Below are 22,199 nucleotides of genomic sequence, written 5' to 3'. Positions count from 1 at the left end.
AATGGATGTAGTAGACAAAATGGGTGTGGTTAGTAAGGCGAAGAATATACCCAAAATCAAAACTGGGCTAGAGGTTTGTGTCAAGTGTGTAAAACTAAATGCAAGACAGATATTTCAAATAGAATATCAGATTTTCAGAATAAAGTATGATATCCTTTCTATTATTTTTTTTTGCACAAAACTCACTCTAAATTTTTGGCTTTCAGTTGAATCACCGTGATCATTTTAAAATACTAGCAGATCAGAGACTTGCAGTACAGAGTTGTATTTCCTGATTCAAGACTAATTCAGTTAACCATGTTCCTAGAATTACACTTACCCCTAGCCTTGCTGTTACTGGGGCTATAGGCATAAGACATTTCTGCTTAGCATGAGAAAAATATTTTATTGTCTTTACTTCCAGTGAGAACAAGAGAATCTGCAGTTTGTTTGGTACAAGGTCTATCATTTTTATCACAAGATGATACAAGGAGTTCTATCACCATTTGTTTATTGCAAGATAGGCAGATGTTAGTTGATGAGAAATACTGTAAGTGAAAAAGTTGAAGAGCCCCCACAAATCTCTGAACAGGAGAAATTTACATCATCTCAAAAACAAAGCTGGCAGTGCTCGCTAAGTCTGAGGTGCCTCAGTCTGATGAGGACTTCAGAAACTGTAGAGGATTTGGGACATCCTAAAAAAAAGTAAATGAGTCTCTTTATTAATAGTTTGTCCACATGAAAAAACACAGTTCTGCTTTTGACGAGTTCCTATGAGGAAATTCAGGAGAAGGTGAAGTGAGTGGAGTTGATCTGAGGTCTTTGTAGCTCCACACAAATCTTTCATTGTTCTGTTGGGAAAGGATGAAGTCTTAAACACTGCAGAGGGTGATCTCATTAGGAGTAATTGTAATGTGAAAAACTGCCCTGGCAAAACTGTTCAGTAGACTGTATTAGAGGTCTGTTAAAAATATTAAGTGCTGTGTCCTGTAGAAGTCTGTGTTGAGGTTTTAGATTTTTTTTCTGAGTGACTGATTTTTTTCCTTTTTTTAGCTAATTTGCTCTTGATTACAGACCTAGTTATCTTTGATGTAATTAATATACTAATTTTATTTGACTTTCAATAAGGGAGAGAAAATATCCCAAAAAAACCCGTGTATGTTAGGAAGGAGTGGGGGACATGAGCTGAGTGAGCATGGCAGGGATAGATAGAGAAGAAATTGATGTTTGGTGACTGGAATTCAAGTAACCTGTTTTTTGAACAGGCTTCCTAATTTCTAACCGCGCTGATGTTGACAAAAGAATTAAATGATAACTTGTACTTGAGCCTGGTGGCGTGCTCATTTGCAAGAACATTTCCTATTTTTGGCTTGCTTCCAAAGCAATCGCTAGGAGAACACGCTACTCTGGAAGCAGTCCAGGGGATCATTTATGGTATTTTTCCTCTTTTCTTTCAGTGATCCTGTAAAGAGTTTCAAAACAAACTCTGGCCCCATATTGAGGCAGGCTAATGTGTTGGAGAGGGAAAAGGTGGCGGGCAGGCGCTCGTCGAGTGCGTGCCGAGGCGGCAGCTCCGAGTCAGACCGATCTGGGTGACGGTGGCACACGCTTGTAATTGTGTCTGCGTGTCCTGTCTGGGCTGAGGATGTTATTGAGTATGATCAGCTATGTAGTGACCGATAATGCAGCTGGCACACTGATACGGCGTCTGTTTTTTGTGACAGATATTGAGAGAAACTTATCTGTACATTGACACTAATGCAACTGGCTATCTGTTACTGTCAAGCTGTGTAACAGATCAAGAGGAAGCAAGTTGGTGTGTGCTTCCTTAACCCAGAGCTTTTGTAGCCCTGTCTGAGGGCTCACTTCTGCAAATACTTTGTACCTGGCATGCTGTGTGACTTCTTTGGGACTACTCAGGGCAGAAAGTATTGTGCTCTGTCAGGATGGGCACAGAGTCTGTGATTCTTCTCTCACACTTGCTAAAGCTCTGCTGAATTAGCACAGTAGGATTGTCTTTTAAAGATACAGAATAATACCTTATCTGTTGTAGCAAAGGCAGAAGTAGATGACCACATTGTAGTTCCAAATATCTCTTCAGCCTGTAACTCAGCAGGGATTTTCATTTGTGTTATGCTAGCTTGATTGGCTGTCTGTGATTGAATAATGTGTTCCTTTTGCATACAGGTCCTCTCCTGTTTGTGAAATTTATTGAGTTCAGATACTAAAACAATTGAATTTTGATTTATACACAACTCTGCACTGGATGCATTTATTTTTATTTTTTTTTAATGAATGTAAGTAACTTGTAGTGCTTGGAAGGATAAGGAAGAAAACAATAGTGAGTGGTGAAACACGTAACCTGGAAAATAAGGTCCCCTGTGTTCCCTCTTCATTGCTTGATCTTTCAAACTGAGTTTTTATTCTTTTTTTTTTCCTTTTGAATGTACGCTGATTACTTCTCACTGTACAAGTGCCAAAGAATCCTTGTGACCTCAGTGGTCTAAAACATACGTAAGAGAGCCAAATTTCAGAGAGCTCACAAATGCAATTTAAAGCAAAATCTTAAAGCTGTGTGAAACAAACATGAGAACATGAGGAAACCAGGTGAGCCTCTGAACTTTCAGCTGCAGATCGTTTTGCTTATGTACAAGGAGACTCTTTCCTGAGTGTTGATCTTAGATCTGATGGTGTGTAGCACTAGACTTAGGTGTGGAAATCGTACATTTTAAATGATTATCTTGAAGGGTACCTAGCAGCAGTACCAGAAAGGTACTTACATGTATTTACTTCTTCTAACACTATCTATTGCATCTGTTGTGGAAAAAATCCCCATCCAGTCAACCAAAAAACCATCATCCAACCAAGCAAAAAAACCCCAACCACAAAAAGCCAACGGACTTCTCGGTATCTGTGGTGGACTCCCGATAGGTCTAGCTTGGACTTTTCTCACAGTGGAGTTCTTTGATATGTTATGCATGTAAAGGAATACACTGTGATCAGTGATTGATATTTGAAGGTGAAAATAATTCTATGAGAGCTTCTACTATAATGTATTTTCCATCTGTTTCATGTTAGTTGGGGGTGGAGAGGGAGAGAATTAAGTTTATTCAATCAGAGCAGTAGAGTGATATTTCAGAAGGTATGAAGCTTCTCTTAGTATTACTGAACTGAGAAATTGCATAAATCACTGGTCACCAAGTCCAAAAAATCAAATTCCTAGGGAAAGCCAAATGGATGCATTTTACTGTTAAACCTATTATGATACTGTATGCATTAGCAGTTGTTTTATTGGCCTCCAAATGAGGAGAGGATTATAGCTATTTGTACATTTTGTCTTGGTGAGGTAAAAAGGGAGCTACAGGCTTCTCTTTCCAAACTTTGTCAAGTGCTATATACTGTGCCAAAGAGCAAGCTGCATCTGTTCCTTCTCTTTTTTCTTTTTGGGACAAACATTTTATCTCTTTGCTTTGTTAGATATTACTTGATAACAGATCCAGAAACTGAATTTGCCTCATGTGCCATGTATTTGTGGTAAAGTATGCGTGGTTGCGGGGTTTGTTTTTCTTTGGGTTTTTTGTTTTATTTTTTTGGTTTTTTTTTTCCCTTGGTTTTCATTTTTTTTCTTTCTTTCTTGTGTGCTTTCTTTTTTAATGTTACTCCATTTAGGAGTTTATGTGCCACACATTTATTAATAGAGGACAATGAATTAAGATGGGAATGTGAATAAGTTGTAATTAAAACAAATATTACTATGCTTCCCAAAAGCCCAGGTTGCACATATTGTGAATTGGGTGTAGAGTTCAGCTCAGGGTGTGTGTCACAGAAGATGTGTGTGACCTGCAACTTAAGTAACCTATGCTGACATTCCTGCATTTTCAACTTGAAAATTTTTTGCTTTGTGAAGATGGGGAAAATGGTAGAAAACTTTTCAATGGCATTTATATCATCAGGACTTTAAATGTTTCCTCTTTTGAAGAAGAGTTACCTTTCTTCCATTTGCTTCCAAAATTACTCTAGGGAAGAGAATGTAATTAGTTTCAGCTAATTGAACCTGAGCAGAGAATGAGGGTATCTCTGTGTCACTGAGTCTTGTCATTTTCTCAGAAGCCCGTAGAAGTTCAACACTAGAGCATCTATCTCCTTCTCTTTTTATTCCCTAACATATTAAATAACTTTTCTGTTCCTTTTTAAAAAAAGGCCAGTGGGATCTGGTATCAGGCACTACATACAGCTGAATATTAACTATTTGATTAAAAAAAAAAAGTTTAAAAGGTAGGTATCTTTGCAAAGGATCCTAGCAGGGTTCAGGAAAATAAACTAGATACTTTAAAGTGAAAGTAAGACCTTTTAGCTAGATGGTCAAGAATTACTGAAGATGCTTCTAGCATGAAATAGCTTTAATTTCTGCTTCAAGCCCCCTTTTATAATTTGTAGAAAGTTGAATGTTTTGGCTATCATTCACCCTATAGTCTTCTGACTTCCTGTCAGGGAGGTGTGGTACAAATATATATTTTCTTGCTATATCTTCCTTTCAAAACAGTCTAGTGTTCATAAAGAGGATGGTTTTTACAAATTTATTTGTCTCTCTTATGTAATTTGGATTTCTTTGACGTACTTTGTTCATGTTCTTCAGCTGCTTTCTGGATGTGAAAGCACAGGGGATAGAAAGGGACAGGAGTATGTCCACTGTTAAACATGATCTCTTTGGAAGTATTTTCCAAATGAAGTAACACAAAATGGCTGGTGTTCTCACTGGTCAGGACTGGCCATTCCCTTAAACAAACTGATGCCTTCATGCTTCATAAAATCTGTTTCAGGTCTCTTCTGTGTTGTCTTTTGTCCCTAAGACACAATTGATTTTATGTAGCATTGCTTTGCCTGAAGTATCTCAATTAGTTTGATAAGTCTGATTATAGGGCGTCATAGTTTCGTGATACAACATTCTCTCCCAAATGTGACAAAGAGATGGGAGAAGTAAAATTATGAGAAGTCAAAGTGATAAGTAATGAAGGCAGTCAAAACCATCTAGTTTTCATTGATAATGCCATCAGAGTGATCCTTAAAATGAATTAACTGCAGAGCTACTGACAGGTTTAGTTCCCAATAAACTAGTAGCTTTGCTCCAGAAGAACTGAAAGAGGTGAAATTGCAGATGCAAATGGGCAATCAGGAGCCCACATCCTAGAAGTGAGGTTGTTGGATAATGGAATTGAATGTAGAGCTCTTTCTCTCTCCAGCCTCTTCTCCTCTGCCCTCTGGCCTGCCTCTCTTCCCAGCTTCAGCTGTCTCCAGGAATTAATTTTAGTTTTGCATTTTACTTGAGGTTTGATGAACATGAATTTCTTCAACTAAATTTGCTGCATGGCTGTTGTTTGGGTTTTTTGGTCAGATCAACTGCTGTGCACAGATTTTGAAATGAAAACAAAACAAGCAATGAAATTTAAGAGAATTTTCGTAATATCCCCTTTAGTTACAGGAAAAGCACTAAAACTGTCTGTTTTACGGGTCTGGGATGCCACTGCTGAATTAGCTACGGTTGCTCAACAGCTGGGCCATTAACTCCTTAGCCATAAAGTGTATCTGCTGTTTGTTCTAAATGAAGCTTTAGTTGGTATTTACAAGTGGAATCTCATCCTGTCAAGTCTGTTGCCCAAACCATACGTTTTGCTTCTGAAACAAACTTTCCTGCCCAGAAATCTTTTGTGAAGGGTGAAATAGGCGTCTAATGGCTTTGCTATCGTTTTCTAAGTTTGCTATGTTTCTAAGTATAAACAAATTTTCCCACATGAAAAAGAATCTGCTTGCTTGGAAATTCTGAGAGGGTTTTTTGATTTGTTTGTTTTGGTGTGGGTTTTTTGGTTTTGTCCAGGGTTTCTGTTAACCTCTCAGAATTAGCCACTAAAAATAAATCAAAGTATTTTTCAATTTCTGAGTACAAATGGGAGAAGTCACATATAATCCTCATTAGGAGTTTCATAAGTGTATATGCATTCCATTGAATATGACTATTATCTTTTTAAGAAAAAGTGAAGCAAAACCCATCCAGAAAACAAGGCTTCAGGAACTGAAAAAATAAAATAGTAGGTTACAGAGAAACTGAAAGTAGGGATCAATTAATGGAACAACTGATCACAGAAAAGAGAAGAACATGTTAATAACTACTTACCTAATTACTTCATGTATCTGTAAAACATCTATTATATCTGTGGTGAAATGCTATTGAAAGTTGTTCAAGAAGGCTGTAGTTCAAAGTATAAATTTTTCTTTGAAAATAAGGAAACCTAAGGGCTGAATTTGCAGTTTTTATTTAAGAAGTGAGACAACCATATGGCAAGATCTATGTTTGGTACTGAAGCTGAAAAAAAAAAGGAAATTATGTGGGCAAAAAATGTGGGCAAAATGTTTGGTTAACTAGACTAGGTTTTGAATTTTGATGCATCTGTAACTTCCTCTGTTATTGTGAAAATATTTGCTCCTCAGCAACAGTTCCTATATATTAAGCAGTATTAAATCCTTAAGAATATCTTTCTGTTTTTATTTGAGAAACTGTGGAGATAGTTTTAGTGTAAGTTTTCAGTTAATATGTTTGTACTGTAGAGTAAGAAGTTAATTCTTGCTTCTTGACTTAGCTGGCTTGCCGTGTACTGTGCAAGCTCTGTCTGCACTGCTAATTTAGTTATTACAAACAATAAGTTTTACACAGTTTATCACAACAAACTGTGTGTATTGACACTTTTTAGATTGAAAACAAATAAAACATATTCAAATTATTATCTTTAAAGTCAAAATGGATTCTTTGAAGTTTAATATTAAGCTATAAAAATTATATACATATAACTTAATTGTGTTGTTTTTTGCCTCTCCTAGAGGTACTATAAGTATTACTTCTATAAAAAAACTTAAGACTGCAATCAAATTGAGAGTAAAACAATTTGTAGGAGTTTCCTTTTCGAAGAATTTGAAAAGAATATTCAGGGAGCTTATTAAAAGCCAAGCACTTGACAGGAAAAAAATGTAGATGATTTCTGCTGTAATCCTTCACAGAGTGCTGTGGCATCAAAGAGAATCAAAAAAAGGGCAGGTTCACTATTAAGTCAGCATTACCTGTCTTTAATTTCATAAAAAAAACCCCTATTTACAGAATGGTGTGTCTAATTTCTTCTGTAGCATAGCATTATTGTGCAAACAGCAGAAGTAGCAAATGCATTTAAGGCATTTTTATTTAAGACATTCGTGAGAGAAGCTTTTATCCCTGTGCACTTCCTAATCTTTGTGCTGCTGCTGTCTGTCACAGTGAGCTCTCTTGCACCTAATAATAATGAAAAATATATGTGTGGAAGTGAATAGTATCCAGTTAATAGTTCACAGCAGAAACTGTGGTAATCTTGTGTTTCATTTCTTGCTCTCAGACACGTCAGCAATGTGTGCCTGGTGGCTCTGGTGAAAGTATTTTTGTATACATTTTCATTCATGACTGCTTCTGACATCACAGTCTCCCTAAAAAACACAACACACCAACAAAAAGGAGAGTGTTTGTTAAATATGTAACACTTTTTTCCTTCTATTTTTCTTCATTAAGAAAAGATTTTCCATTTAGGAAAAATTATCTCCTTGACCGTATATTCTCTTTGGAAAATTTTGCTTAATATCAAGCTAATTTATAAGTCTAATTCAGAGTAGCAAAGGCAACCAAGTATAAAACTTGCATGCAGTAAGAATTGGGCTCAAATACTGTATTTCTTGAGTTTATATCCTGTCAGGGCATGTATTTATATATTTTTATTTAGCTGGGTGGCCCCGCTCCTTGTCTTAAGGAGGATAAAGTTGCTCAGATCTCCAACAAACATCAGGGTTTTTTACCCAGGGTAATTTGATACTTTAATCTCGTAATTTTCATGATTTGGGTTAGTTACATGTGTCTCTTGGCAAGACATGGCTCTCCTGCAATAATAGTACCAAGCATTTTTCCAGTAAAAGTCTAATTAACTGCAATTGTTAATATCATCTGATACCAGTGCATACCTCAAATGTGTGTGATTGATGGGAAAAAGAGGGAAGTACATGATTGAGAAACATAATTACTGTTAATATTTTGCAATGCATTTAGTATACATAAATGCAAAAGTTATTTTTTGTTACAATTGTGAAGTACACTAAGGCTTTAAAGAGGCTGGACTAAGTCTACAGCAGGCTGGCTGCTGCTATTTTTTTTTATAAAACAAAATTCTGATACTATGTATTACCATAAAAAAACATACTGAGAAAGTGTAAAAATGTGGTTTCTACTTTTCACTAAACAAGTTATAAGTGTTTTAAGGAGGTAATGCCTAATGCAGGAAACTATCTGTAGCATTGCAGGCTGAGGCACAATCCCCAGAATTTAATGGAAAGAATCCTATTAACTTAATGAGAGTAACATCATATGTTGATGTTTTCCTACTGAGGAAAGTGCTAAAGCTTTAGGTAAGTGTAAGCATATACTTAAACTTGAAACTTCTACATTGATGAAACATATTTAAATGAATGCTTTATTAGAATTTTAGGAATTGCAATATTGGGCTGCTATAAATGTATACAGAGAAGTGAATATAAACAGGACCCTAAAACTCCACTGATGGTACATTTCCCACTGGTGAAATATATAATCTCTAGCATAATTAGTGGCTATAACTTGTTGTTATTCTTTCCTTGCATGTAGTGAGTATGATATGTCATGGAGTGTGAGCACCAGATGACTGGTGTTCATTTTGCAGTGGATGGAACACAGTGGATTAAACTCATGTGAGGGGGTCAGGTGGTGTTTGGCAGGTGACTAAAGGGGTGTCCTCATGTGGCCTCATATGGCTATATGCATGTCACCTGCTGTACATCCATTTCTCTGTCTCACTGCATGTGTCCTCAGAATGTGACTAAACTGCAAATGCCCTCTGGGAGTTGCTAGAACTAATTTTTTCTCAAATGACCATGTATATGCTTTATTTCCAGTCTTATAACATATTGTACACAACATATTATGCACATATTGTGCATATTTTCCTATGGAAGTCTAGACCCATTTGTAGGAGAGGGCAGGATATCCTTCATCCATTTCTGATGGACCATCAAAATAAAACTCAGGAGTTGTATGGAGCTTGTATTAATGACCTGATCCACTTCACCTGAAAAGTTGAAATAACATGGGACCTCCAGTCCTCCAAATCCCTCAGTTTACCAGCTAATGTTAATTTGTGAGTAGTAAACATAGTATTTTTTTAACTTCCTGATTGTACCAGGTTGGGTTTTATTTTTTTTTTTAACTAAACTATTTAAATTGTTATATGGTTATATTTTGAGGAAAAAATGATGCATTTAACAAAAATGTGTGTGGTGCATATTTGAATCAATCAGTTTGTGTCCTCAGAGGGATATAGTTGGTGTTGAGAAACTCATTAAATCTCTAATATAAAATATTGGAGCCCTTGCTTAGCTACCATGAAAATTCTTAAAGAATGTTGGCAACTGAGGCTTTGTAAGTGAAGTTTATTGTATTCCTAAAAGTTCGGCAGTTTGTGTGCCAAACGGCTCAGCTCTGTTAATGCTGGAACAAATTGCATGTTCAAAAATTTGTCTGTGGGACATGGTCTGAGTGGGCAACATGTGGCTGTGGTCCCTGGCCATATTTACATGATCTCACTCAACTCATGTTATCCAGGCTTAGTTCAATTATTTTTCTTGCTGAGGAGATTTTGAGCTTGCATCTCTTGCTACTAATAGGGTATGCATGTCTCTTAACCAACATGCAGTCACTGCTAGAAGGTTTTATTAACTACTGCTGAAACTTGTTCTTCTCGTAGTGTAGCAGTTAGAACCATTCATATGGAGTGACAGATTCCAATGCCTTAGGTTATGAGCTTTCTTTTTCATTTATTTATTTTTATATATATATATATATAAAACACACAGACCTGTATATAAAATACAAACCATTTAATCTTCACTATTTGTGCTCTAGTGTTTCCAATGTTGACATAAATTTGTTTTGATTAATTATTTGCATTGTGTATATATGTATGCATTTATTAGGTGAATGGTAGAACTGGAGAAAAAGTTCTACTGATTTTTATTCTTTTTTTGCTTATAAGAGTGATGTGTTTGTGTGTCAAAGCAAATGGAGATGTATTGATCTTTTCCCTTGTTTCTGTTAGAATGTATAGCTTTGTTTGAAGTCTTAAAACATCAGGTAAGAAAATGTAACTAGAAAGGAAAAGATTGTATGGAACAGATTTTTTTTTAAAAGATAATATTCGGTATTTTGTTTTTAATTTCTACATAGAGATAGTTTTGGGATGTGACTGGAATACTTTCAAAGAGATGGTATTCTTACTTGATTTTATTTTCTTGGATCAGGCCCATGATACAGCCTCTTAGCTGATATCAAACATTGAATCTTAGATATTTGATTTCTCATGTTTCAAAATGTCAACGTATTTTTTCTTGATGGATTTATTTGCACAGTAAAGAAATGAAATAAATCTCCATTTTATTTTTTTGTTCAATTTCTTGAAAATGTTTGTTCCATATCGGTAGCTCTTCAGGAAAAAATAACATTCAATATATTATTTACTGAGTATATTATAATTGTGACATTATTCTGTGCAAGAGCACATTTGTCTGTTATACAGAGAAATTGAGAAATTGACATGTTTCAAAGTGTGGTCAGTTTTATTGGCACTAACTAGAAGAAAAGAGTAGTGATAAAGTCCTTCCAAATGATAACTACAGGAAATGGATATTGTTTTAACTGTTAGCAAATCCCAAAGCTTCACATTGTCACCTAATTATCTCACCTATGGACATCTCAGTTGGATTTCATCTGCAGCCTGATACTGGGAAGTGTGAAAGTATCGTGCTTAAAATCATAATCAGGGCTGAAAATCATGTTCCCTTGTGCAGATGGAGTAGAATTCTCAATCTGTGATCTCTGACTGTCTCTTCTCTTTACTTAACACTTATAATTAGTTGCATGCCACCAAATTTTCTGATTAAAGGGCATAATTTTTTTGTCTTAATCATGTATATGCTTGTCTGTCTGCTTTTGTTTGTCAGTTAAAATAAGTCTCTACTTGTCCTGTTATTGAAAAAGTCTTGTCAGTGCAATTGCTAGTGAATAATACTGGTAAACAAGGGAGAGAAATGACATATTTTTAAAACAGTTTTTCTTTTCCCTGGGCAAATGCGACATAGGAGGAGACAATGACATACCTACTTTTGATCTTTTATCTTAAAGATTTTCTGTCATATTTAGAGCCACAGTCATTGTGTACTGTGTATTATTGTTGTAAAAAATCATGTATCCAAGAAGATAAGATTCAAAATTCCATGACAAGTAGAGATGAATGGTTTTTAGAAAATAAAGCACAGGCTGATAGCACAAATGATGTGCAGTATCTGAGTAAGGGATTTTATTTCTCTCCTTAGTACAAGGACTAAATGAAAATGCAATACCTGTTCTCACAAAACAAACCCCACTTTTATAATTCTGCCATTTAAAGACATTCTATGTGTTTAAGCAGTGACAAGGGTATTCATTATTAATTAACATTCAGGAGATAACTGACTGTCAGTTGCCAGTCAGAGTGGAGCTTGGAAGAATGTTGACATTGATTGATGGACATTGTTCTGGGACTATGCACAAACAACCTGCTCAGGTCATCTGAATACACAGAAACATTACAGATCACCTCCCCATACACAAAAAGCTCGGGCTGTCCTTTCTGAAAGAAGGATATCCTTCTAGGTGTCCTAGACTCATTTGATTTTTAAGTTAAGCCTTCACTTTCCTGCACTGTGGACCTGCACAGTTAAGAAAAGTTCATTTTAGTGTGGTAAATATAGATTAAAAAGGTCGCTGTTCTGTTTCTGTTTATGATCGAGGTGCTTAAGCATTCAGCTTGAAGCAATATTTTTTATGTTGCTTTTTGGAGTGCTATATGTGCTTACCTAATGGATATATACTAATGCAATTTTTTCCATGGGCAGAAGAAAATCCTCAACCCCTAGTGTAAATTATTTTGAAATACAGAGATGGAAGAGGCGTTTCAATCTGGCTATCTCTATGATCTCTTCAGAAGTGAGTTTTAAATACCTGCAGTGATACCAGTTGTGTGCATCTCCTGGAATCAGTAGTGTATTTAGATTCAGTGAAGTGGAGACACCCTTATGGCACCCTCACACCTCCTTTTAAAGGGGGATATAAGCAAGCTCTTAATGTGTCACATACCAATTCCACATACCCTCAGCTGAGTGGCCTGTGTGTCTGAGCTCCTTCTGCTTCTTGTGGTGGGCACCTGCTCATACAGTGGTGTAGTACTTAGCTAAAGAAACAGAGTATGGTGGTTTATGGCTGTAGAGGCTTTCAGGGAGGTGACACTTTGCTGTGTGAGTGAACAGCCTGGTCATCAACATATGATAAACACCTGCTTCACAGATACTTACTTGTCATCATTTTTCTCAATGATGAAAAATGTCTCATTTTTTCTCATTTTTTAATTTTTTGAATATGCTTCCAAATATATCACAGTTATTAACTAAGACAGAGGGTGGCTCATTAAGGTGATTGAAAAGGAGAGCATGTGAATAGAGCCCTTTTCCTGTGATTATCCATGGAGGCAAAGCTCCTGTGCTCTATTACATGACTCTGTAGGTTAAAAATTGGATCTGTCTCCTCTTCTTTAAAATCCCCGTATATTCCAGCTTTGGGAGACATCGCAGTTCCACCCACTCCAGATGGAAGAAGCGTGCTGCTGGGAATCCCTTGCCAATCTCTGTCCCTGATAACAGTTTCTGAAGCATATTGGGGAAATCTGTTGAGAGCTGTTATAATTTCATACTTGTGTGCCAGTTTTCTTTCTCTGTTCCAAGTATCTGCTACTGGGGTTCCTTTATGCTTCTTTGGGGCTGGCAGGGTATTCCTGCAATGAGGCAGAGCTCCCTGCTTTTACCCAGTGGAAAAGGACACCACAAACGTTTCTGTTGCAAAACTGCTTGTTTTCCCTTGGGTAAAATCTTGCTTGCTTTATTCATAAAAAAAATAAATAATAATGAGTCCCTTGGGACTGCTTGTGAAAGTAAGAAAAACAGGAATTGGCCCCATGTCATAACCATCTGTTATTAACTCAAAGAGCAAGGGCCCAGTCTTGCAGTCCTTGCTAAAAGCAGTTTGTTTAATAGGAATTACTACAAATATGAAAAATGTGTGTTTTCCTCATTACTGTGACAATATTCCCTTCCTGTAGTGAAAAAAAGTCATCATGAATCTTGGTGTACAATCACACAATTACATTATTTTATATTGCAGTAGACTGTATGCAATAAACATCTCATTCCAAGAAATATACGTATTGCTGTATTTTCAAAAATCACTTCAGCTACTTTCACACATTTTTTTCATAGTACATATTTTTATTTTATGACTGAATTATGACTGGGTTTTCTTTTCTACTGTTTTTATGACTGAGGTAAACTTTTTTTTTTTTTTTTTTTTTTATAGCAGCTAGTTTGAAAATGGTGCCATTTTCCCCTCTCCTTCAGAAGAGAATGTTTGATTTTTTTACTTGATGGATTCCCACACACTCTCCGATCCCCTCCCTCAATTATAAAAACAAGCGTTACTGGAGAACTGAAATAATTTGATCCATTTTGCCATGCCATGTCATGGCAGAGACGTAGTTTTGGTGGCTGTTACTTCCATTCATCTGTAGGATGAATTGCTAAGTTGGATTGCCTTTTTTCCCCCCAACTTTGTGACCTCCTCTGTATTTTGTATTTCTATCTTCATATTTAAGGGATTATTGCACACAATTTATTACGAACTCCGTATTTCTGTAGAGGATCAGCTTGATGTCTTCCTGCCCATTTGTTTTTCTATCAGTTCTAGTCCTGAGAATTATGCCCAGTCCTTGCAAGGTAACTTGAGCCATGAGTGTTAAAAGGAGCATTTAATCCGTGCTCCTTCACTTCTGGCCATAAATCTGTTAGGCAGAACATGGGTTGCTGTAATGCTGTTGGTTGCACCTCGGTGGCAGCCAGTCCCCGGCAGGCTGTGGTGCCTTTAAGGGTGCCTTTGAACAATCACTCTGGCACAGAGCACATGCAGCACAGCCCAGAATCTGGGAAAATATATAAATTATGATAGGAGGCTGCGTGTTTCCATGGTGTATGCAGAAAGACAGGAATTGCTGAATTGGATCAAACAAGTGGCTTGTCAAATCCATTACTCTTTTGCCAGCAAATGTCCAGTAGCAGGTGTTTGAAAAAAAAAAGTGAAGGAACCTCAGTTTTGCTTTTCTTCAACCCAAAAGCATTCTCTACAGCTCTGTTATATCTCCTTTATGTCCTTTCTCTAGTCATTTTGTCATTCAAATTTTAGAATAATTTTCATTTCATGTAATGAATATGATCCATATAAGCTCCTAGTGTTTTTTTGTGATATTTCTTAAGTTGGTGCCCTCAGATTGAAATAGACTGGAAATTCTACAGATGTTTGCATTATTAACTATTCAAGCCTTAAATTTATACTTTGAACTTGACTGAAAAGGCCCTTGAGGATCTGATGTAGAAGGATACACAGTAACAACACTGAATTGATTTCTCTGCATTTAGGGATGTAGATTTTTAACAGTTTGATTGGGAAAACAAAATTCATAATTTGTTTATTATGGGCATGTAGGACAAATACAGTAGAATTTTATTACAGGAACATTGCAACAACTTCTTTTTCTGTATTTATAGACACTTTGGGTTATTGAAGGGTTAATTCCCACCCCCCCCAGGCAAAGAGGGTATCACTTTCCTTAAAATGCCATTGGGAAACTGAGATAAATGGTGAAGCATTTTCTGTGTTGACATGATGTTCGCCTGTCCAATTGCATCCTTCCCAACAGACAGCAGAGAAGCAATTACAAAAAAAGACATCTGTGCCAAGGTTTGGCTAGCCAGGGAGGGCAAGCTCTTGTGTTTAAGAGGTAGAGAATCCAATCGATGAAAATGTCTGGGCCTGTTAGCACCAATAAAGCTGAAGGCCACTGGGAAGCTCGGGAAGGGTCTTTTGTTGCGGAGATAGAAAGGAGGCCGAAGCTGTGACACTTGGGGAGGAATAGGGTCAGCCAGCACGATCATCCATCTTCCTCAATGGCAGCTTTCTGTCAGTTTTTAACCCTGCTCAGCAGAGGATCTAAACCCCTATTGTTGGCACCAGCCAATTCTCAGCCAAGTGTAAATGAAGTTAATATTCACTGACCTTATGCATAGCCAATGAAGGCCCTTGATGTCATCCTGGAAATAATGTTATCTGACACTTCAAAAAGCAGATGTTGGCAGGTTGTTTGTGGTTTTTTGCTGAGCCAGTACGCAAAGACGCATTGTTTAGGCACCTCGCATTTAAACTGATTTCCATAATAACCACAAATAGGCCTTTTTGACCTTAAATTGACATAGTTATGGTTTTAGTTTGCATATCATTATATGCTGCTCACAAAGCCTGGCTAACTTGCACTAAGTGGTCAGGGGGAAGTAGCTTGGTTCACTTAGATAAGAAATATATTGGTCAGTGAGCAAAATTTATTTATGCTGATAAAACAGTGAGTTATTAAAATAGTTTAAATAATTCAAAGCAGACATTTTTAGAGCAAAATGAAGAATAGTATTTTGTTTTGCAACATACTTCCATGAAAGGAAATATGTAACAGAAGTAAAAAAAAAATACCCCTTTCTGAGGTACAGACAGCTTTTATTTTGAAAGGCCTATTTCAAGCAATTGTTAATGCCTTCCTTTGTCTCCAGTAATATTTTGTCATGGTGAAACATGATTATTTTAATGTTGTAATTACAGAAAGTTAAGTAATTCTTACAGGTTCCACTTTGCCAGAAATTTGCCTAAGACAGAAACATACTGGTGATATCGGCGTATTTGTACAGTGCATTTCATCCAGACAGATCCTCAAACCTTCTGCAGACTTCTAGAAACAGAGAACACATCCTCTTCTGTAAAAGCCAGTGTCGAACATATGTTGTAACTCTAGGGTGAAACATTATGGTTCTTTTTAAAGCACAGTGCTATTTCTCAGCAGCCTGTGGTTCTGATTCGAGGAAAGTTATAAACATGTACCACACATGGGAGGTGAAAAGTATTTGATTTGGTTTATTTTTCTTGTAAATTAGCTATAATTCTGGCTCATGTGTGCTTATCTTATGTGAGATGAGCATAATAACATATGGTCATAAAGTGCAGATGCAGGATGAGTAGTCATTATTAATAAAAATATTCAGCTGTATCAACCAATGAACTTGGCACAACCATGTTTTTCTTCTCCATGTACAAAAGGCAGCAGCAGGTAACAGAAACCTAGAAAATTCTCTATTATGCCATGGTATTGGTGTTAAAAATATGTTTGAATAATAGTACAGTTAGCACCTTTCAGACTGTGATGCATTCCTCTCCTTTTGAAACAGAACTCAAAATATCATGACTTTTTTTATTTGGTCAAAGAATGAGTTAATAGTTGAACTGAGAAAACCTGATAATCACAGTTGCTTGGGAGGCAATTATCTGACAAGCTGGCAAAGATGAGAAATAACAGAACAGATCTGCATCTAATTGAAATCACTCAAATCTGATCTTAAGATAAACAGTCCTAGTATTTTTGGAAACTGTGTTATTGATTGTGTTCTTCCCATCAGTTATGTTTGTTTGTACCTGTTAGGGAAGTGAACATGTTTCCTGTAGTAACAGATTTCCTTAGAAACTCATCAGCTAGAGATTTCTTGCTCGATATTAACTCACATCAGATGGGATTTAACAAAAAAAAAAAAAAAAAAAAAAAAAAAAAGAGAGAAATAAATTCACTAGGTTCCTGGATGAAATTTTAAGGAATTGGTGATTGATTTTGTTTGAAGTACAACATTGCATTTCATTAGCTTCTGGTTATTTGTGTGATGTCTGTGATATATGACAGCTCAGTCATATAGCTCAGATGATTAAAAGGCTAATTTTAGTTTAGAACTGATTTTAACAGGGTATCTGATAGGACTAATTTGTCCAGATAGATTAAATCAGATTCCCCCTCCCTGTCTGCCCCAATCTTATATTCAGTTTATTCTACAATTATTCTGAAAATACATGAAGTTAGCTGAAAATTTCTGAAATACAGAATTACAGCCAGCTACTGAATAGTGTGGAGAGAGCAATGAGCCAGAGAGCACTGAAAGCAATGAGGCACCTTAGTGGGCCTTTAACAAGCCCTAAGTCTGCTAAGCAAGCAAATTAATTTGTTTAAGACTTTACAAAGACCCATTTCTTCTGTAAGTTATACTGAGTAATAACCAGATTGAGTCACATTTTCGTTTTACTACTCTCCTGTAAATCGGTTCATTTCTGGCTCAGTTTTGTTAGTCTGTCCCTTTGTCAGGCTTTATCCTATGAAAAGTGTAGAATGCCAAAAGAAACATCAACCTGACCCAGGTCTGCCCTCTCCTCCAGCAGAAATGGATACTGAACTACAGAAGTTTATTTCCTATTTCTGTAAGGAGACTGTGAAAGAGAAATTTGCCTTTGTGAATTAACCCATGGACAGATTGATTCATTTCATCCTGTTGGTATTGAATATTGTTCTTATTTTAGTTGAAAGTTTGCAAAATGCTAGCTTTCTATGGTCAGGCCACTGAGGAAGTGATCCAAAAATAATATAAATTGAAAGTGTTTGGTTTAATGTACTTTTCTGTTTGTTTTGTGGTTTGGTTTTTTGTTTTTTATTTTTCCTTAAACAAAGCAGAACAAAACATGAAATGCTTTGGAGTAAATGTCAGCAGAAGATTCATTAGGGGATAGGGACACAGGTAGCTGGGGGTGTGGGGAGGTGGTTGGGGTCTCTCCTGCTGATGGAAGGCGCTACCAGCTGTGGGTTTGCTGCTCATGTTGGTGCTGTGTCTGGGGTTCTGATGGAGGAAACCTGTCAGGGACTGCAAATCTGAAGTTCTTGCATGGAACTAGGTTGTTTTTGCTCCTGGTTAATTTAATCTGTAAGAGGTGAGGTCTTCAACAGCAGATTTTTTTGCCTGTTTCTATTGTTTAGGATAATACATAATTTTCTGGACTCTGAGTCTCCACAAGAACAGTCTGTATGGATCCGAGTTCATTTGTATTGCGTTGTTAGCATGGCTGTGATTTTCTTTGACAGTTACATCAGGTGGGAAGAGAAGAATGGAATTAGATATGAAAAATTGCTTTGTTCTCCAGAGTTTCTAGAAAACGTCTTTGAAGCTGTGCTGTGAAATCTCCAGCACGTCTGCAGATGATTTGTACTAATAAAAAGTAGCCAGCAAAACTCTGTTGGAGAAAATAATATTGGGAGAAAAAAACCACAGAAAAATCAATTGCATGAGGAGATAGAATATTTAGTACTGACTCATCTTCCCTAATCAGTAGAAAAATGGATTGCATGACTAATAAAGAATCACCTCAAAGAGAACAGTTAAACCATGTACCATTTTGTTGAACAGATCAAAAATACTGTAAATAACCTATCAATAATGAAATACATGATTTTACAACAAAGAAAATATGCCATATGGGGAGAAAAAGATCAAATGAGTTGCGTAAAGCACCTGCTGTCAGATTGAAGCCTGGGAGTACATCACTGGGGAGAGCGAGGTAGAGGGTAACTCAGTTATGAGGAAATGCGGACAGTGAGGAGATGCAATCTAAAGATATTGGGCAGGGGCTGAGCTTGAGGAGGATGGTGGTGTTTCTCAGTTTCTACCCAGTGTGTCAGGAGGTGGATGAGCACAAATGCAAAGCAGGAGCTCTCCTTGCTGTGGAAGGCATTCCATCTGAGGGCTGGCATAGCACGGCAGATTGGTGTCTGAATGCTGTGCACAGTATTCGTTATTTGCACATAACCAACGCCTCAGCCAGCGAGGGGTGCATGGGAGAGCCGAGCCGCTGTCACTGATGTCACAGCACCACACAGCCACCCTTGCTCTGCTCCACCAGGTCTTTACTTGGAGCTCTGCCTTGGTTTCATAACGTCAATAATGCAAATGTACAAGAATAAAGGTGAGGCCTGGCCTTGCCCCTTTGAAATGACTGGGAGATTGTCTTTACCTTTCATAAGCACTAAGGTCTATTTGCTGCCTCTCTTGTCTTTTGGGGTTTTTTATGGCAACAGTTTTCAAAGTGCCTTTCACACACAGAGAAAAGATAATTTTTTAATAGATGAAATATCAGTGGTAAATACTGTGGAAATACCTTTCATAAGTAATAAAAAAAAGAAGGGCTCATTTGTAAGCACAGCCATATTCTTACTTAGTGAAGGAGAATAAGGTACATTCTTCCTCTTCCCTGCTGCTCCTCTTTCTCCTCAAATGGCAGAGGGTGTGACAAAAGTTAGGTTTTTGTATTACCCATGCAAAAGACCTCACTTTGTTTTATCCACATGGCAAAAGAGAAAGGAAAAATACCACTTAAAAAAAAAAATGCAATTTGAATTTGTGATCTCAGCCTAAGGTGATTGGGCTCTGTGCTTTTCATTAAGCAAGTTGGAATATATCTTTTCTTTATGCACCATCCCCAAGTGCCTGCAAAATTGGAAATTAAAGATGAGCTGAGTAAAAGAAGAATGGTTCTGAAGCTGAGAATTTATTGTTTGGTTCTTTTTTTTTTAACTTCTTTAGCTTTAGACAGACACACATAGCTCATGTAGCTGAAATTAATTGGGTCCCCCACAATATCAGGAATGTCTGAAGTAAAAATTATTCTTTAATCCCTCTGTATGCATCTGTTCAGTCTCTGAATGTAATTGGGTCATCTTTTCAAAATATTTTCTACAACTGGAAGGATAAGAAGCCATTTTTTTTCTTCAAGCTAGAGTTTAGATGGTCATTCAGAAACAATAACAACAACAAAGCCATGTGATTCTTGGCCCTGGAATATAAAATAGATTACCAATTGCTTTAGAATTATGAATTTTTTTTAAAAAGTAGAAATTAGAAAGATCATATGCTCAAGCATACTTAAATTTTGAAGCCCATTTTAAAACCCTCATTTAAAATAACTGCAAAGGTTTTTTTCTTTTTTTTTTTTTTTTTTTTTAATATTCTTTTATTTATGATGAACTAGTGTATCTTGAAGGACTGAACCTGGGATCTTAATTCATGTCATGCACCAGTGACAGGACTGCTTAGGAAGTGACAGTCTAATCATAATAAATTTGAGCAGCTTTTACCTGTATAAAATCATCATGGGTGAAGTGTCTCCAAGCGTGGGAGAACATTTATTTGTTGCATAGGTGTAAAGGAAAGGATAAGATTTAACTTGTGGAAACACTGTTACCACTGATGAGGAATGGGGAGGAGAGAAATCCCTTGGGGGCTTTGAAAAATCCAAAGTAAAAACTGGTTTTGAATTGCTGATGAATAGCAAAACCATCCTTTTTCTTGCAAAATAAGCATATTTCTTGCAGAATTCACCAAGCAGACTATAGACATGCATGGTTGTCTCTCTCCCATGTGACTGTGGGAGCCCTTGTGGAGTGAAATCTTTGCTACAGCCTGCGTGTGAATAACACTCCCTACAGCCAGACTGCAGAGGACTTTGGGCACACGAGATCTGGCTCTGTCACAGCCTCTCCCATGCAGCACATCAGGGAGCACAGGACTTGCATTCCAATGTCTGTGTAATTAGAGTCTCCCTATGGGTAAAATTTAGGTTAAAAGTGAGGAAATATCCTTCTACACTGAGCAGCAGAAGGTTTCTAGTCAGGGCACACCTGTTCCTCCGTGCTGAAGAGTGAGGATAAAACAGGAATTGTTGGTGCAGAACAAGCATGTCAAGAGGAATCCAGGTTTCAAAGTGGTTTAAACTAAACAGGAGCAAGTCTTACTCTGTTTGCATGGTTATAATCAGGAACAACTGGCTGTGAAGACTGCAGTGAACCTCAGCTTGCAAATCAGATGTTTAGCCATGAGTTCCAGTGTCTAGTTTCTTTAACACCGAATGCTAAATGGGGATAAACTACTAGATATGCAATACCAGTCTGATTATTTCAGAACTGTATTCCTCTGCATTTTTCTACTTTGCATGTGTTTTTTACTTCCACTGAGGTAATGCACAGTTCTCTCAGTATGCACCCCTAGAAGTTTACAGCCTTGCTGCTGCCCATTTGTGTTATGACATCTGCATTCCTGGAAGGATCAGCTCCTGCTCTGCTGAATTAACTGAAATACCCCATCATTCACTGAGTTTCTTTGCAGCACTGAGAGGTAACACTTAATCCTATGCTAAAAATAAAGTGCAGGAATTTGGTAAAGTTATGCTGGACAATAAAATAAGTTTGAATTTATCTTATTGCATGAAGTGCCTCTTGACAGCTCTTGTAGTGTTGTCATGAGCTGTATGGCTATCTGTACAGCTATTTGCTGCTGTACAGTTTCAGCTCCTGCAGAAACATATTTTACTTTCCATTCTTTAATTTTTTAAGGGTCAGCTCTCAAGCACTTCTGATGTTTGACAAATGTTGTGTAGTTAAGGATATCAAAAGGAGATAATAAGTGATAAGAGGTAATCAAAAAAGAAGAATGGGAATGCTCATATTTTAAAGTCTTCAATGCAAATAAGTAGAGGTGACCCTCCTGCAGTTACTCCTTCTGTATGCATATCATTCATTAGCCAGGGAGTTTAAAGTTTTTTGTTCAGATGTGTTTTTCAGTTATGGGCTATTTAGGGCTGTGTGAAAGTCCAAAATAATCTGTTTGCTTCAAAGGAAGAAAGTAATGCCTTCTAGGCAGTATTATTTTAGGACTAAGAGAATGCCTTTCTATTTTTGTCACAAAGCTCTCACCTATGGTGCACCTGAGGCCCGAAGGGGATCATCTCAAAGGAGTTAAAAATGGTTGTTCTTTTATTAATTAAACACCATGTATTATGTTTATGCCTGTCTTGGCTGCTTTCACAGAGGCATCTTATTTAAGGTCATTAAGAACTTACTTATTGATACATTTATTTTCACCACAGTGTGCTAATAACATTCAAAGGCATTAGTGTCTGGCTACTGTGCATTTGCAGAAAGTTACAGTGCCAGGTCAGCACACATCCTACTTTTCCATGATAAATGAAGAATATTAACATATTAGGCTAGAAACAGAATTAAAATATTTTTACTGTCAGCTTTCTGCCTTGCGTTTCA

The 22,199-nt window shown here is 36.9% G+C and overlaps 1 protein-coding gene across 1 annotated transcript in view; it reads left to right on the top strand.

The window, feature by feature from the left end:
• Positions 1-2,573: 2,573 nt before the first annotated feature.
• Positions 2,574-22,199, top strand: part of LOC131555478 (ephrin type-A receptor 7) — a 141,557-nt gene continuing 121,931 nt past the window's right edge. The window contains exon 1 of the mRNA XM_058801516.1: positions 2,574-2,586. Within this exon, the coding sequence (XP_058657499.1) occupies positions 2,574-2,586 (13 nt within the window). The remainder of the gene's footprint in view (positions 2,587-22,199) is intronic.

This window comes from Ammospiza caudacuta, chromosome 3, assembly GCF_027887145.1.
Source record: "Ammospiza caudacuta isolate bAmmCau1 chromosome 3, bAmmCau1.pri, whole genome shotgun sequence".
Lineage (NCBI taxonomy): Eukaryota > Metazoa > Chordata > Aves > Passeriformes > Passerellidae > Ammospiza > Ammospiza caudacuta.
Note: the sequence above shows the minus strand (reverse complement) of the source record. Positions and strands in the feature narration are given on the sequence as shown.